The sequence below is a fragment of the Hypanus sabinus genome, chromosome 2 (assembly GCF_030144855.1).
Source record: "Hypanus sabinus isolate sHypSab1 chromosome 2, sHypSab1.hap1, whole genome shotgun sequence".
In the NCBI taxonomy this organism is placed as follows: Eukaryota; Metazoa; Chordata; class Chondrichthyes; order Myliobatiformes; family Dasyatidae; genus Hypanus; species Hypanus sabinus.
The window spans coordinates 117,312,353-117,330,543 of NC_082707.1; the positions used below are offsets into that span (position 1 = coordinate 117,312,353).

At 46.7% G+C, this 18,191-nt stretch overlaps 1 protein-coding gene across 1 annotated transcript in view; it reads left to right on the top strand.

The window, feature by feature from the left end:
• Window positions 1–18,191, top strand: part of dnajc17 (DnaJ (Hsp40) homolog, subfamily C, member 17) — a 145,622-nt gene that overhangs the window by 23,827 nt on the left and 103,604 nt on the right. The window contains exon 2 of the mRNA XM_059953106.1: window positions 14,787–14,856. Coding sequence (XP_059809089.1) covers window positions 14,787–14,856 — 70 coding nt within the window. The remainder of the gene's footprint in view (window positions 1–14,786; window positions 14,857–18,191) is intronic.

An 18,191-nucleotide genomic window follows, 5' to 3' on the forward strand; every position in this document is an offset into this window, starting at 1 on the left:
ATGGGGTTAAGCAGATACTGGTATGGGAGCACCAGTCTCTGAACTGTGGAAAATAACTGGTCATTATGTGCAAGATACTTTTGTGTTGCTATATACTATGTACTGCAGGAATGGCCCACCTATGGTCACTTGCGTTAGCTTCTATATTTTTCCTACAACAGAGGAGGCTGCTCAGCCCTTTGAGTCTATGCTAGCTCTCAGAGCAATTCCATTGTTCTCTCTTGCTTTTCCCCATTAACTATCCCAACCAACACCCATTTACTCTTGTGAAAGGAAACCAAAAGATCACATAAATCCTGCAAGTTCTTCAAGGTTGCTGGATCTGTGAGGCAGCAGCACTACCTGGGTAAGACTGTCATGTGAGCCATCGTGTTGTGCAACATTGATTTGGCCATACTACTGGAAGGTGTTCCTTTCAGGTGGGCTACATTGCATCACCAATCTCTTGCAGGAAGGTTTGTATGGGATGAAACAAGTCAATCAGCACATCACAGAAACCAGCCTGGCCTCTTTGGACTTCTGTACTTCTGGCTGGCTCAGTAAAGCAGTTAGCGTAATCAAAGATCTCACCACCCCAGACATCCTCAAACTCCCCCTCCCATTGGGAAGAAGAAGAAAAAGGCGGAAAGCACATACCACCAGACTTAAGGGTGACGTTTAACATACTATTGAGTGGACCACTTGTATGATAAAATGGATTCCTGTCCTCTCAATCTACCTCATTCTGATCTTGCAATTTATTGTTGACCTGCACTGCACTTTCTCTGTAGCTGTTCTCTGCATTATTATTGCTTTACCTTGTGCGTTCTCATTGCACTGTGTATGAACAAAAGGCAAGACAAGGTACATGCAGCAGTAACAAACCAATACCAATCAGACAGTGGTCTGCTCAGAAGGTTGTACAGAAGGCAATGAATGAATGAATCTTCATTTATCTCTGTATTGAAGCATGTTTGCCAAGAAGTTCTGGAAGGGAATTTGATAAACTTTGCCCAAGTTCATTTTAGACACCTGCTTAACACTTAACCATGCAGCACTGGCTGCTTGCAGGGATATGCACTAAGACGTATCCTAGCTGTTGCTGGTAGTTTATCAATTTGGTGCAAGGCAAACTTGAGTATGCTGTAATTTTTGTCTTCCACTGCAAGGACTTCTTTACAGTGGCTTCCTCTCCACTATAACGGACAGAGCTTTTTTTTCTGCACCCTTGCTCTTACCTATCCTCTTCACTAAAGAAATAATTGGATTTCCACAGCCTTTACACTAACAACCTCTCTGTTTATTGGATCATTCTTTGCAATTTGTGCCTCTTGGAACAAGATTCGACCATCAGGTAATTTTCCCCTCCCTTCTCCTCACTGAATTCTAAAGGAACCTTTCTCTTCACTTGATTACTCTTCTATCTGCTTTCTAGCCTACGTGTCCTGCACCAACATGGCTGCAATTCACTTTGTATGGTCCTACAAGGTCAGAGCCCAGATATACTGAGGATGATGGCAGCCCACTCAAGTGGCTAACGCCTGCTTACCTAAACTCTTCCCATTGACTGCAAGGTACAAGAAAGAAACTCAGGTTCAACACCAAGACAAAATTACCAGGTGTGTATAGGATTGCTATCTGAGATGTCTAACACAGCAGCAACAACAACAATGATGAAGTGAGTGAACCCAGGGCTGAGTTGAGGGTCAAAGCATGCGGATGCGAAGTGAAGTTGGAGTGAGGACGAGGCACGTTTGAGACGCATTTGGACCAAGGTCAAGGCATATTCAAGGACAAGTCAGGATGAGGTTGACACATATTTGAAAGATGGAGTCAGGGCGAGCAGAGAAAAGTTGGAGCATAGGAGAGGTAAATTGGGAGCCCATCCACTGAAGCCAAGAGCGAAGTTTGATCGATGTAAGCACCAGGCTGATTTGGAAACGTCGGCCCTGGGCCGAAATAGTGGCGACGGGGTCTAGGCCCAGAGTATATCAATGTGACACTTTAAACACTGGGCCAGATGGATTGAAAAGGCACCGTCTCAGGACCAGAGGGGCCAGATGGATTGAAAAGGCACCGTCTCAGGGCCAGAGAGGCCAGATGGATTGAAAAGGCACCGTCTCACGGCCAGAGAGGCCAGATGGATTGAAAAGGCACTGTCTCAGGACCAGAGCGGCCAGATGGACTGAAAAGGCACCGTCTCAGGACCAGAGGGGCCAGATGGACTGAAAAGGCACCGTCTCAGGACCAGAGGGGCCAGATGGACTGAAAAGGCACCGTCTCAGGACCAGAGGGGCCAGATGGACTGAAAAGGCACCGTCTCAGGACCAGAGAGGCCAGATGGATTGAAAAGGCACCGTCTCAGGACCAGAGGGGCCAGATGGACTGAAAAGGCACCGTCTCAGGACCAGAGGGGCCAGATGGACTGAAAAGGCACCGTCTCAGGGCCAGAGAGGCCAGATGGATTGAAAAGGCACCGTCTCAGGACCGGAGAGGCCAGATGGACTGAAAAGGCACCATCTCAGGGCCAGAGGGGCCAGATGGACTGAAAAGGCACTGTGTCAGGACCAGAGAGGCCAGATGGACTGAATAGGCTCCGTCTCAGGGCCAGAGGGGCCAGATGGATTGAAAAGGCACCGTCTCAGGACCAGAGGGGCCAGATGGATTGAAAAGGCACCGTCTCAGGACCAGAAGGGCCAGATGGATTGAAAAGGCACCGTCTCAGGACCAGAGAGGCCAGATGGATTGAAAAGGCACCGTCTCAGGGCCAGAGAGGCCAGATGGACTGAAAAGGCACCGTCTCAGGACCAGAGGTGACGGTCGGACCAGTTCTGCTCACTGTTTCATGACAGTTCCACTGCGCTAAGGCTGTGGGCCTCCTCTGGCTGCTCCAGTCTCAGTGACATTTACCCCATTGTGTGCTGAAATGAAGCTGAGGCAGCGGGCCTGAGGACTGACCTTCATTCTAAATGCTATTTGCTTACTTCTATTGTTTGCACAATGTGTTTTAATTTCTCTCTCTGCACTTTTCTTTAATGGGTTCTTTTGGATTTCTTGTTTTGTAAGGAGACAAATCTCAAGATTGTATAATATATACATATGTTGATAATACATATACTTTGAACTTGTGATAGATTCTTTAGTGAAACTGACTAGCAGGAGATTTAGGAATAAAAACAAAATGATCCATAGAGATACCAATTACTTTTAAGTTCTTCAGGACTAACACAAGCCAATATCTGATATTTCACTGTTGTGTGGTCAAAATCCTAGAACCATCTGCTTAATAATATTGTGGAGCACTGACATCACATAAATTGGTTCAGGAAAGCCCACCATCGTGTTATCAGAGTTATTGGAGATCGTCATCTTTACCAGTTCCCTTCCTGAAAAGACGTTAATTAGGTAGTATTTTACTTCAGTACAATCCAGTGGTTTCACGGTCACTTTTACTGATATGGGCATCTAAAAACTCAATCTACCAGTGTTTGTTGCCAATGCAGGATATGTGCAAATATGAAAATTGATTTTCTCATTTCAATCCATCATTTACAATAACACAGAATTAACCAAACATAAAATGCTCTATTTTTCAGCATTTCAAGTATACAGTATACGTTTCAAATAGCCTCTGTTCTAACTCTCTGGCCAGGTGCCAGAGCTGTGCGTGTGAGCCTTAATACAGGAAGTGTCTGAGTGGCATACTGCAGTGTTATGTGCTGTACTCTGTATTTCTGTATATTTATCTGGGACATGAACTTACTGCTCTCATAATAGGAGCACTAGCACATTTAACCTTATCAATCCCTTGTCATATGCATGTCATATTTGGTCACCTGGTTTATTTAGGAGATTCAGGTTAACTCTATGGGAGGGGTAAACCTTTGCTCTCTTGTTGATGACACAGCTGATACTGCTGGATAGGTAGGAGGCACGGAGCAAATGTACAGGTATTAACTCTTTCCTCCTGGCTATTTGAAGAATGGAACCCAAGTTCCTACACAGCCATGTGCACACACACCCATACACTTCAACCTGATTATTATTGGGACTTCGACTAGCTGATTCGATATGGATCCCACCTTGCGTTAGATATTACAGACAAAGCTTGTGTATATCTACAGCTGTTGAGAGGTACCTTGTTAAGGAGGTTTTAAATTCTACTGAGCCCTGATGAAGTATCTTGACCTGAACCATCAACTGTCAGGCCTGACCTGCTGAGGTCCTCCTGAATTTTGTACAGTGTGTGTTACTCTGGATTTCCAGCATCTGCCGAATCTCTTGCATTTACATTCTGCTCTGTGTTTTGTAAGTTGGCATCATCTTGTAAAATTGCTCAAGTGAGTGCCTCAGGCAGACACTTAGCTCCTATGAAATAACTTTCTGGTTTTAACTTCCTTTAAAAGATGGTACTATTGGTACTTGGCACTATTTCTGTAAGAATATTTATTGCCATTTTGAAATATACAATTTAAGTGGACTGTAATGCTTTGCTCTTTGGTTTAAGTAATGAAGGGTTATTTTTTGTTTAATCCAGTAGTTATTAAGACCCTACCTGAGGTTAATAAGCTCCATCTGGAATTGCACTGTGTTGAGCACTGAATTGGCAATTTGGGGAAGACTCCAGTGATGACTGCAGGAAGGATAAGTTTAAAGATTAGCTTTATTTGTCACATATATCAAAGCACACAGTGAAAATGATCGTTTTCATCAACAGCCAACAGAATCTGAGGTTACACTGGGGACATCCCACCATGCTTCCGGTCCTAATGTGGTATGTCCACAACATACTAACTCTTTGGCATGTGGGATGAAAGTGGAGCACCCAGAGGAAACCCACACAATCATAGGGAGAATAAACAAACTCCTAACAGATAGCGGTGGGAATTGAACCTCGATGATTGGAGTTACACTAGTCACTACACTACTGTTCTTATGTAATGGGTATGTCTAAGAAATAGTTATAAACTGTGGTTTTATAAAATCACTTCATTATAATATATTGAAAAAGTAGGGAATCAGATATTTGGGGCTGTGGATAGGGCCTTAAACTAATAGTATGGAGGTGCTTTCAACATCTTAGAAAAGTATGGGTAAAGTAAAAGGGAAGGGCAGTGCAGATAGGTCACTGAAGCCCCCAAAATACAGACAAAAAGTTTAGAAATGATTAAGAATTTAACTTCAGGCAACGTAGAAACAATTGAAGGGTGGTGAATACAGGACAGAAGGTGTTGCATTTGAATGCATGTGGTGTACAAAATATGGTAGGTGATCTTGTAACATAGTTAAAAATTGGCAAATATGCCATTGTGGCATTACACAGGCTTGGTTGAAAGAAGATTACAGCTGGGAGTGTAACATCCAAGGACATATTGACAGGACAGGCAGGTGGGCAGAGGGGGTTGGGTTGGCTCTGGTGGTAAAAAATAAATTCAAATCCTCAGAAAGAAGTGACGTAGGATCACAAAATGTAGAATCCTTGAGGGTAGAGTTAAGAAATTGCCAAGGTAAAAAGAACACAATAGGAGTTATATACAGGCCTACTAAAGGTAACTGATAAGCTGAAGGAAAAGCCTACTTGTTGGCAATATTCTGTAACTTTTTGCCCAATTTATGCTTGACTTTGAATTGAATGGCATGAAGAGTATTATTAATTTGAAGTTATTTTATCTGTTTGAAATCTCACTTGGGACCTGTGCTCCATTAAATTTATGACTGATTTATGCATAGTATGACTGATATGGTATCTTGATTAGACTGCAGTCGGAGTGGCATCTTTTCTTCATGCCTTGAAGAAAAGGTACCATATCAGTCAGTGTATCACACTATGCCAGCTGATACACCAAATATAAATGTTTAACAACCAAGCAGTCTCTGAATATTTTATTCAAACTCAGTTTGCAACCGTTAATTTAGTCATTAATGAAATATATACAAATTTAATGGAGCACAGGTCCCAAGTGAGACTCAAACTGGGGCTGAAGATTGTGGTCTGAAAAGAGGTTTATAAGGCAGAATCCAGTTAAAGGTTCTACTTGTCAGGAAGTTGACAATGAGGTTCTTTTGCCTGGAAAAGTGAGGATGAAGAGTATATTGATAAAGGTCTTTTAAACTATAGACGAAGCTCACGGTACCCCTTGAGCTAGAGAACATTTAAGAATCGATCATTATTTTAGCGAAGAGTTGACACAGAGAGAACAATCAGAATTAGAAACTCACTACCACAGCATCTGACCATAGGATAGATCCATTTAAGAGGAAACAAGTACATGAGGAATGAAGGCATTGTAACTATGTACTACATACAGAGCTAGAGACAACAACAAGCAGTCAGTAAGTCGTTTCAAGACTAGTTTATTCAAACTTCACGGCACTGGCATTTAATCCCTAGCATCCGCCCTCTCCGGGCGGAAATGACATCAGAGGTGCATTACCAAATTCTCTCCCCACGCACTGGCAATTTGTGAGCCGGTTCGCCTGCGCAGAAAGTGAGTCGCCATGTATCTCCCCCCCCCCCCAGAACTGGCGATACATCCCCCAATGTCCACAGCCTGGATCAGCCTCTGTTTGGGAGGTCTGCCTCTGCGCCGCGGTGCCTGAACCTCGACCGGCTGCGCCAAGTCCACATGGGCTGGTTTGAGTCGGTCCACCGTGAAAACCCCCTCTTTCCCCCCAATGTCCAGAACATATGTGGACCTGTTGTTGTTGATCATCTTGAACAGCCCCTCGTACGACCGCTGTAGCGGTGCCCGGTGTCTGCCCCTTCGTACAAACACAAACTTCAGTTCTGCAGGTCTTTGGGTACATGGGTCGGGGTCCGTCCGTGCTGTGAAGTTGGTATGGGGGCCAGGTTGCTGAGCCTTTCACGTAGTCTGTCCAGGACTGCTACAGGTTCTTCCTCCTGCCCCCTTGGGGCTGGTATGAACTCTACTGGGACGGCCAGGGGTGCATCGTATACCAACTTGGCCGACGAGACGTGCAGATCCTCTTTGGGCGCTGAGCAAATTCCAAACAAGACCCAGGGAAGCTCGTCCACCCAGTTAGGTCCCCTCAGGCGGGCCATGAGAGCCGACTTCAAGTGACGGTGGAAGCGTTCCCCTAGTCCGTTCGACTGTGGGTGGTAGGCAGTTGTGTGGTGTAGCTGCGTTCCCAACAGGCTGGCCACAACTGACCACAGGCTGGAGGTGAACTGGGCGCCTCTGTTGGAGGTAATGTGGGCCGGTACACCAAAGTGGGACACCCAGGTTGCAATCAGCGCTCGGGCGCAGGAATCGGCAGATGTGTCAGTGAGCGGGACCGCCTCTGGCCACCTCGTGAACCGGTCTACCATAGTTAGGAGGTACCGCGCTCCTTGGGACACTGGTAGGGGGCCCACGATATCCACATGAATGTGGTCAAACCTCTGGTGGGTGGGTTCGAACTGCTGCAGTGGGGCTTTAGTGTGCCGCTGCACCTTGGCTGTTTGGCACTGCGCGCACGTTCTGGCCCATTCACTGACCTGCTTGCGAAGTCCATGCCACGCAAACTTGCTGGAGACCAGCCGGACGGTTGTCCTGATAGATGGGTGTGCCAAACCGTGTATGGAGTCGAAAACTCGTCGCCTCCAGACTGCCGGGACGATGGGGCGAGGTTGGCCGGTAGCCACGTCGCACAGGAGGGTCCTGTCACCTGGGCCTACGAGAAAGTCCTGCAGCTGCAAACCTGAGACTGCAGTCCTGTAGCTGGGCATCTCGTTGTCTGCCTGCTGCGCCTCCGCCAGTGCTGCATAGTCCACCCCCAGAGACAGGGCCTGGACAGCTGGTCTGGAGGGTGCGGCCACCACGACGTTGTCCTTTCCTGAGACATGCTGGATGTCCGTCGTGTACTCGGAGATGTAGGACAGATGTTGCTGCTGGCGAGCCGACCAGGGATCGGACACCTTCGTGAATGCGAAGGTCAACGGTTTGTGGTCTGTGAACACGGTGAACGGCCTGCCTTCTAAGAAGTACCTGAAATGCTGGATTGCCAGATACAGTGCCAACAGCTCCCGGTTGAAAGCACTGTACTTGAGTTCGGGTGGCCGTAGGTGCTGGCTGAAGAACGCCAGGGGTTGCCAGTGCCCCTCGATGAGCTGCTCCAGCACCCCACCAACTGCTGTGTCGGTTGCGTCCACCGTGAGGGCGGTCGGAACATCCGTTCTGGGGTGCACCAGCATCGCGGCATCTGCCAAGGCTTCCTTGGCTTTGACGAAAGCGGCCGCGGCCTCCTCGTCCCAAGTAATGTCCTTGCCTTTACCCGACATCAGGGTGTACAAAGGGCACATGATACGGGCTGCTGAGGGGAGGAAATGGTGGTAGAAGTTCACCATACCAACGAACTCCTGGAGGCCTTTGACCGTGTTGGGCCGGGCAAAGTGGCGGATCACGTCTACCTTGGCGGGCAGAGGTGTTGCCCCGTCTTTGGTAATCCTGTGGCCCAGGAAGTCGATGGTATCGAGACCGAACTGGCATTTGGCCGGGTTGATCGTGAGGCCAAAATCACTCAGGTGGGAGTAGAGCTGGTGGAGGTGGGACAGATGCTCCTGACGACTACTGCTGGCTATAAGGATGTCATCTAAATAGATGAACGCAAAGTCCAGGTTGCGTCCCACCGCATCCATTAGCCGTTGGAACATCTGTGTGGCATTCTTCAGGCTGAACAGCATTCGGAGGAACTCAAACGGGGTGATGAGTGCTGTTTTGGGGATGTCTTCAGGGTGCACTGGGATTTGATGGTATCCCCGGATGAGGTCTACTTTGGAAAAGATTCTTGCCCCATGTAGGTTTGCTGCAAAGACCTGTATGTGCGGCACGGGGTAGCAGTCTGGAGTTGTAGCCTCGTTCAGTCTGCGGTAGTCGCCGCATGGTCTTCAACCCCTGGCTGCTTTGGGCACCATGTGCAAGGGAGAGGCCCATGGGCTGTCAGACCTCCGTACAATCCCCAATTCCTCCATCCTCTTGAACTCCTCCTTCGCCAGGCAGAGCTTTTCCGGGGGGAGCCTTCTTGCGCGGGCGTGGAGGGGTGGTCCCTGGGTCGGGATGTGGTGCTGTAGCCCGTGACTGGGCATGACTGCCGTAAACTGCGGTGCCAGAATTGGCGGAAAGTCTGCCAGGAGTCTGGTGAATTCATTGTCCGACAGCGTGATGGAGTCCAGGTGTGGGACTGGCAACTTGGCTTCACCCAGGGAGAACATCTGGAAAGTCTCGGCATGTACCAGTCTTTTCCCTTGCAAGTCGACCATCAGGCTGAGAGCTGGCAAGAAGTCCGCCCCCAGGAGTGGTTGGGCCACCATGGCCAATGTGAAGTCCCATGTGAACTGGCTGGCGCCGAACCACAGCTGCACTGTGCGGGTGCTGTAGGTCAGTACCATGCTGCCGTTTGCAGCCCTCAGGGTGGGTCCTGGCTTCCTTTTGCGGGTGTGGTACCCCATCGGGGGCAAGACGCTGATTTCCGCTCCGGTGTCAACCAAGAAGCGGCGTCCCGACTGTTTGTCCCAAATGTACAAGAGGATGTCCTGGTGGCCAGCCGCCATAGTCATTAGCGGCAGCTGGCCCTGGCCCTTCCAGGGCAGGCGACAATGGCGGGCTTCTGTGCCCCACTGCTGATGGTAGAAACACCACTGTTCACTGTCCTCCTCACTCCTGCCTCTGCGTTGTGTGCGCCCCCCTGCCGGGGCTGGTCTGGTCTGCTGTTGGGCGCGTGGCCTGGTAATCTGACCGATGGATGCCACACTCTCCCTCTTGGCTTTTCACAGCACATCTGCCCGGGCCGCCACCTTCCGGGGGTCGCTGAAATCTGCGTCAGCTAGCAGCAGATGTATGTCCTTGGGCAGTTGCTCTAGGAACGCTTGCTCGATCATGGGACAGGGCTTGTGTCCATCAGCCAGGGCCAGCATCTCATTCATCAATGCTGATGGTAGCCTGTCTCCCAAACCATCCAGGTGAAGCAGGCGGGCACCCCGCTTACGCCGTGAGAGGCCAAAGGTCCCAATGAGCAGCGCTTTGAATGCTTCATATTTGCCACCTTCCGGGGGCGACTGTATGAAATCCGCAACCTGGGCGGCCGTCTCCTGGTCAAGGGCGCTCACCACGCGATAGTAACGTGTGGAATCAGAAGCTATCTGCTGAATCTGGAACTGGGCTTCTGCTTGGCTAAACCACACGCATGGTTGCAGTGTCCAGAAAGTCAGCAGTTTTAGCGAAACTGCGTGAACAGATGAAGAGTCGATCATCTTTGGTCCAAATCCCGTTTGTACCGTCGGGGTCACCAATGTAGCGATGTATTACACACAGAGTTAGAGACAACGACACGCAGTCGGTAAGTCGTTTTGAGACTAGTTTATTTCAACTTAGTGGCGTTGGCATTTAAATCCCTAGCGCCCGCCCTCTCCGGGCGGAAATAACGTCAGAGGTGCATTACCAAAGTTTCTTCCCGCGCGCTGGCTATTTGTGAGCCGGTTCGCCTGCGCAGAAAGTGGGTCGCCACAGCATTAAAGAATACTGTGGTGGGTTGTCAGGTAGGCATTATTGAACAAAGACCAGTGGAACTAAATGTTCTTCTATAAATTCTTTGTGTTTCCTTTTATAATATACCATTTTTTGTCCATTTTCACTTTGTTTATTCACCGGACCCATCATTCCTAAGACAAGATGTTAAGTGTGATCAAGTGCTGACAGACTTCCAGCAGTCTTGCCTTTGGGCCAGTTAAGAGTCATGCAAGAACAGTTCATGGAGATTTATAATTCCAGCATTTTTCAATCTTCAGGTTCTCTCATTCCTGGCCTGCTCCCCTGATTGAAGATTAGCGTGAGAACATTTGAACTGCATGCCATGGTGTGCTTGAGACTGAGGCTTGGATTTTGATTTTGTTTCTTTTTCTAGCAGTGGTTGGCTAATGGCTGAGAATATGGAAACAACTGGATATTGAAAGCTATCCAGCCTCTCCAGTTCCTCTTTGGCCTTATTGTGAAACAGGATTATTTTCTTTCTCTATTCAAGAGTGAGGTATACAGGGACCAGCCGGTCCCATCTGCCACATGGCCCAGAGAGCAGTTCCTGTGCAGTTCAAAATGAGCAAAGATAATACACAAATAGGACTGGCCTCGTCACTGGATTGCTATCATTTACTTTTTTAAAGTACACGTTTTAATTATTCGTGGAATAGGTACAGTCACTCTTAACTTTCTGAAGGTCAGACCCCAAACTTCTCAGAGCAACATTACTGTAAATGTTAAGTGGATTTAACTACTTACTAGCCAGGTTAGTACACACGGAGTTTAGGACGGAGATGAGGATGAACTGCTTTTTCCCAAAAAGTAGTGAACCTGTGGAATTCTCTACCCAATGAAGCAGTGAAGGTTAAATTTACCTTAGTAAATATATTTAAGACAAGGTTGGATAGATTTTTGCATAGATGGAGAATTAAGGGTTATGGGGAAAAGGCAGGTAGGTGGAGATGAGTCCATGGTGAGATCAGCCATGATCTTACTGAATGGTGGAGCAGGCTCAGCGGGCAGATGGCCGAACCCTGCTCCTATTTCCTATGTTCTTATGCGTGTTTGGCAAACTTGCATAAGTTGCATTTTCATACCCTTCAGGCCAGAGTAGGTGTCAATTCGCCAGACTTTGGTGATCTAAAAGCTATGCGCACGTGTGTCTTTCCACTATTCTTCATGATTTCTACTACAATAATTCCACACCATCTACTGCATCTATATCATGACTCAGCACTGCTCCATTACCTTCCTTGATTAACAACCCTACCCTACCTCCTTTCCCTTTTTTGGTCTATGTTGTGCACCCAGACCCAGTCTCCCTAACAGCTACAGATTCTAGTCGTATGTTGCTACTCATGTTGTCAATTCATCTGTCTTCTTACACATGTTATATGTATTCAGATAAAGAACGAAATAATGAATGAATCCAAAGGTTTATTACATGATATACGTACAAAGTATAATTCTCCATAACTTCCGCCACCTCTAACGGGATCCCACTACCAAGCACATCTTTCCCTCCCCCCCATTTCTATTTTCCACAGGGATCACTCCCTACGTGACTCCCTTGTCCATTCGTTCCCCCCCCCCATCCCTTCCCACCGATCTCCCTCCTGGCACTTATCCTTGTAAGCAGAACAAGTGCTACACCTGCCCTTACACTTCCTCCCTCACCACCATTCAGGGCCCCAGACAGTCCTTCCAGGTGAGGCGACACTTCACCTGTGAGTCGGCTGGTGTGGTATACTGCGTCCGGTGCTCCTGGTGTGGCCTTTTATATATTGGTGAGACTCAACGCAGACTGGGAGATCGTTTCGCTGAACACCTACGCTCTGTCTGCCAGAGAAAGCAGGATCTCCCAGTGGCCACACACTTTAATTCCACGTCCCATTCCCATTCTGATATGTCTATCCATGGCCTCCTCTACTGTCAAGATGAAGCTACAATCAGGTTGGAGGAACAACACCTTATATACTGGCTGGGTAGCCTCCAACCTGATGGCATGAACATTGACTTCTCTAACTTCCGTTAATGCCCCTCCTCCCCTTCTTACCCAAACCCTGACATATTTAGTTGTTTGTTTTTTTCTCTCTCGGCCCATCACTCTGCCTGTTCTCCATCTCCCTCTGGTGCACCCCTCCCCCTTTCTTTCTCCCGAGGCCTCCCGTCCCATGATCATTTCCCTTCTCCAGCTCTGTATCACTTTTGCAATCACCTTTCCAGCTCTTAGCTTCATCCCTCCCCCTCCAGTCTTCTATCATTTCACATTTCCCCCTTCCCCCTCCTACTTTCAAATCTCTTACTATCTTTCCTTTCAGTTAGTCCTGACGAAGGGTCTCGGCCCAAAATGTCGACAGTGCTTCTCCCTATAGATACTGCCTGGCCTGCTGTGTTCCACCAGCATTTTGTGTGTGTTATTACATGATCTCTTCACTTTTACGTATTGTGAGTCTAAGAGAACAGCTCCTTTTGACCTTCAGAGGCTTGGGAAATGTTACTGAGTATCCTTCCTGCAATGCGTTTTGTTAATAGCGTACACTGCAGTCACAGGGAATTAGTGGAAGGAGGAAGTGCTTGAGCTGATAGATGATGTGCTGAACATACGAAATTTTGAAAGGGATAGGTAAGATAGAAGTAGGAAAATTGTTTCCGTTGGTAGGTGAGACTAGAACTAGGGGACATTGCCTCAAGATTCAGGGGAGAAGATTTAGGACGGAGATGAGGAGAAACTGTTTTTCCCAGAGAGTGGTGAATCTGTGGAATTCTCTGCCCAGGGAAGCAGTTGAGGCTTCTTCACTAAATATATTTAAGATACAATTAGATAGGTTTTTACATAGTAAGGGAATTAAGGGTTATGGGGAAAAGGCAGGTAGATGGAGCTGAGTTTACGGACAGATCAGCCATGATCTAATTGAATGGCAGGGTAGGCTCCATGGGCCGGATGGCCTACTCCTGCTCCTATTTCTTATCTTCATTATTTAAGAATTTGCAAATACAACTGAATACTGTGTAATCAATAGTGAATATTCCAATCCAAATCTGTAGTTGAAGAACACTAAAGAATTAGCTAAAGGTGAGAGGGCCTGTAACCCTGCCTGAGGAACTCCTGGCATTAATAGCCCCAGTAGCACAGTTGTCCTTTGTGCTATGCATAATATGGTAAAATTAAGATTCTATCTTGAACATGAATAGCCCAATGATCTAGCCTCTGCGTCCGAGGAGCCAGAGTATGGTGACTTCCTATGTATGGCACTATGTTGTCAGCAATAGGTTCACTCCCGTGCTTACTCAGTGTTTTCTGACTCAGTAGTGACAGTATAAAACATGTTAACCAGATTCAATTTTTTTTTGCATTTCGGTGTGGAATATTACCATTGCCGTAGTATTCATTTAATGGTCATTCAACCATACATGAATACAGCCAAAGATCAGCATTACTCTGGGGTCAAGGTACAGCAAAGCTCAGTACCATCAGTCACTCACAGCATAAGGCACATATATATGCTTGCTATATACGTACTATATGATTTCAGTAATATACAGCTACACAAAAAAGTGTAGTCCAAGACCCTGATTCCATGAAAGTTGCAGCAGTCTGAAATTGAACACAATACAGTTGTCTTCTGCTGAGCGAATACTGGGGAGAGTACCACTTCAAGCGTGGATGCCATGCCACACGGCCTCTGGTGGAACACACCAACTCCGCCTCTTTCCTGGGCGGCTGTAAACAGGCAACACCACAGCTTGAGGCTTAGTCCTCGCTACGACTGAGCCACGCAGATCCCCCATCGTCCACCAACAAATCAGTGAATTGGACTTGCGGCATTCCACATTAGCCATGTCCAACAGGGTCTTGAGATCACAAGAAAAGTGACTGAGACAATCACTTGTTGTTAGACTACACACTGCCTTCGCGCACCAACACCTCTGACGCATGCAGCAGCACAATCTGCTCCTTCAGTCTTTCTGCCAATGAGCAACTCACTGATGGGGTAGACCTGCAGTACCTTAAGTTCTTAATGTTCAGCAAGGTCTCGTGATCATAACAAACACATTTAAAAAAAAAACAATAACTTCATAGAAGCCTCTGTGATCGAACGTGCCGCTATCTTACTGGAAGGTAAGTTTACTGCCTAAACTCTGTTGCTTTTTGGTTCAGGTTTACTTTTGTTATTCACAACTCAACTTTGTTGTTTTGTTCAGCTGATGCTTCCCAAATTCATTTTTGTAAATTAACTCAGTTTGTAGGTTTCGTTCCTGATTAATTTTGTATTTTTCCTCATGTTTTCACAGATAAAGAAAGCGTACAGACAGAAGGCTTTGAAATGTCATCCTGACAAGAATCCAGATAACCCCAAAGCAGGTTAGTCAAGAGAGAAGTTTGGGTTGCAGCCACGATAACGAAGATTGAGAGAATAGTCTTTGTCAAATAAGAAGTCTGTTCAACTGCCTTATTACAGTCAGGTTGAAGCTATCCTTGAGACTGATGGTACACGTTCTGAAAGCTTTTGTGTCTTCTACCCAATGAAAGGGGACAATGAGCAGAATGACTAGGGTGGGAGGGGTCCTTGACTATGTCAGCTGCTCACCCGAAGTAACTGGAAATGTAAACAGCCTCACTGGAGGTTTGCGTGATGGATTGGGCTGCATTTGCCTCAGTTTCTTGCGTTCTTGGGCACAGCAGTTGCCATACCAAGTTGTGATGCATCCATTTGGTACTTCTCTGAAAAATGACAAAAATGTAGAATCCTGTTTTGAAAAATGACTGGAATGATTAGTATGAATCAAGATAATATTTTTGATGCTGCAGATGAATCAATATATTAAATATATCACCAAAAGATTACCATGTCTCTAACTTAGAGTACAGTCCCTGACATTTTTCTATTCCTCACACCTGGGTGGATAAAGGAAAAGGGTATTTTTACAGTACATGTACAGGTAGGGAACAGGGCAGATAAAACTTAACAGGTGCAGGCATGCAAAAGGAATTTGATAAGGTATGGCTCAAAAGGTTACTGCACAAAATAAGGGCTCTTGGAATGAGGTAACATTAGAATTGTTTTATTATTGTCACGGGTACTAAGATGGAGTGAAAGTCTTGTCTTGCATACTGTTCATACAGATCAAATCATCACACAGTGCATTACCTAATGTATCCGAGTTTGCTGCTGAGAAAATGATAGGAAAAGTATGCTGCGAGGGTATACATAGTTCACGTTATGTGTCGATGATTTTGATGGCCTTGTGGCCAAGTTTGCAGATGATATAAAAATAGGTGGAGGGGCAGGTAATGTTGAGGAAATGGGTACTCTGCAGAAGGACTTGGGTAAATTAGAATGGACAAAAAAGTGGCAGATGAAATACAGTGTAGGGTAGTATATGGTCATGCACTTTGGTAGAAACAATAAAGGCGTAGACTATTTTCTAAACAGGGACCAAATTCACAAATCAGGTGCAAAGGGATTTTAGAGTCCTTGTACAGGATTCCTTAAAGGTTAGTTTTCAGATTGATTCAGTTATAAGGAAGGCAAATGCAATGTTAGCTTCCGTTTCAAGAGGAATCAGAATCAGATTTAATATCACCAAAATATGAAATTTGTTAACTTAGTGGCAGCAGTACAATGATATAGGTAAATATAGAAGAAAAAAACTGAGTTACATTGTGTGTGTGTGTGTGTGTGCGCGCACGCACTGTCTCGATAAATTTGTTAACATCCTCTGCCAGTTCCATGGTGGGATGACTGCTTGGGTGATCATAGGAAGACGAGTCCGAGCCCTTCCTTGTAAGCACAGGGGTGTGTGCTAGCGCCAGTGCCTTTAACATCTTCCTCCTGTGTGTTACCAAGCTTCTCCACAACGAGATTGAGGACAGCAGCGGTGTGGCAGTGGACGTCAGATTAGATGGCAACCTCTTTAACATCAGGAGACTCCATGCAACCACCAAACTGCATAAAGAACGGGTCCTGGAGCTGCAGACTGAAGACGATTGTGCTCTTGTGGCCCATACTCCAGAGGATCTTCAGATTGTCTTTGCTGTGGCGGTGAGAGCGTACAGCAGGATGGGGCTGACTGTCAATACCACCAAGACAGAAGCGGTTTGTCAGTGGAGTACCAGTGTCCTACCCACCCTACCTGCCTTCACTGTTGGTGATGAAAAGCTGTCAGTAGTGCCATCTTTCAAATATCTGGGGAGCATTCTCTCTGAGGATAGCGCCATTGACAACGACATCCAGAACCGCATTAACCAGGCATCAGCTGCCTTTGGGAGACTTTGGCATAGAGTCTTTCAGAACAGGAGCCTTCGTTCCCTCCACAAAGGTCTCTGTATACCAAGCGGTCTGTGTCACCACCCTCCTTTATAGCTGTAAAGCTTGGGTAACCTACAGCCGTCACATCAAGTCCTTGGAGCGCTTCCACATAAGTTGCCTTCAGCACATCCTGGGAATTAACTGGCGTGAGCGGGCGCCTCACACTGAAATACTTGTAAAGACCAACTGCAGAAGTATTGAGGCCATGATCACCCAGCGTCACCTGCAGTGGCTGGGGCACGTGATAAAGATGCCCCCATGTCGGCTACCCTAAAGAGTGTTATACGGTCAGTTACATCATGGTCGACGCTCAGTTAGAGGGCCGAAGAAGCACTATAAAGATCAGATGAAGAATGCTTTAAGGAAGTGCAAGATCAGACCTGAGGACCTGGAGGATGTTGCTGCTGACCGTAACACTTGGCGACAGCTGTGTAGGGATGGGGTACGTATTCTGGAGATGGAAAGAACAACCAGAAGACAGCAGAAGAGAGCCAGGAGAAGTGCAGCCATGGTTGCCATCACTACCACCACCACTACCACATATACATGTCCCACCTGCAATAGAGCTTGTGGGTCCAGGATAGGACTGTATAGTCATCCCAAGATCTCTCCGTTAAAGGAGTGGATGTCGTCATCGGATTCCTATGGACAACTGAAGAAGAAGAAGATTTAAAATAGTTAAGTAGTGCAAAGAAAAGAAAGTGTTTTAAAAAGTAGTGAAGTGATATTCACAGGTTCCGTATCCATTTAGAAATCGGATGGCAGAAGGGAAGAAGTTGTTCTTGAATTACTGAGTGTGTGCCTTCAGGCTTCTGTACCTCTTTTTCGATCGTGACAGTGTGAAGAGGGCATGTCCTGGGTGGTCCCTAATGATGGGTGTCGCCTTACCAAGGCACCTCTCTGTGAAGATGTCTTGGATGCTATGAAGGCTGATACCCATAATAAAGCTTACAAGGTTCTGCAACTTATTTCGATCTTGTGCAGTAGCTCCCCTCCCCCCACCCCCACAACCCCACCCCATACCAGACGGTGATGCAGCTTGTCAGAATGCTCTCCATGGTACATTTGTAGAAATTTTCAAGTGTTTTAGTTGACAAACCTAATCTCCTCAAACTCCTGATGAAATTTCATGACTGTCTTGCCTTCTTTATAGTTGCATCAATAGGTTCTGTCCAAGTTTGGTCCTCAGAAATATTGACACCCAGGAACTTGAAGTTGCTCACTCTCTCCACTTCTGATCCTTCTATGAGGATTGGTATGTGTTCCCTTCTCTTACCCTTCCTGAAGTCCACAATCAACTCTTTGTGACACCATTCAACTAGCTGGTTTATCTTGCTCTTGTATGCCCTTTCATCACCATCTAAAGCAAATTTATAGATGCTGATTA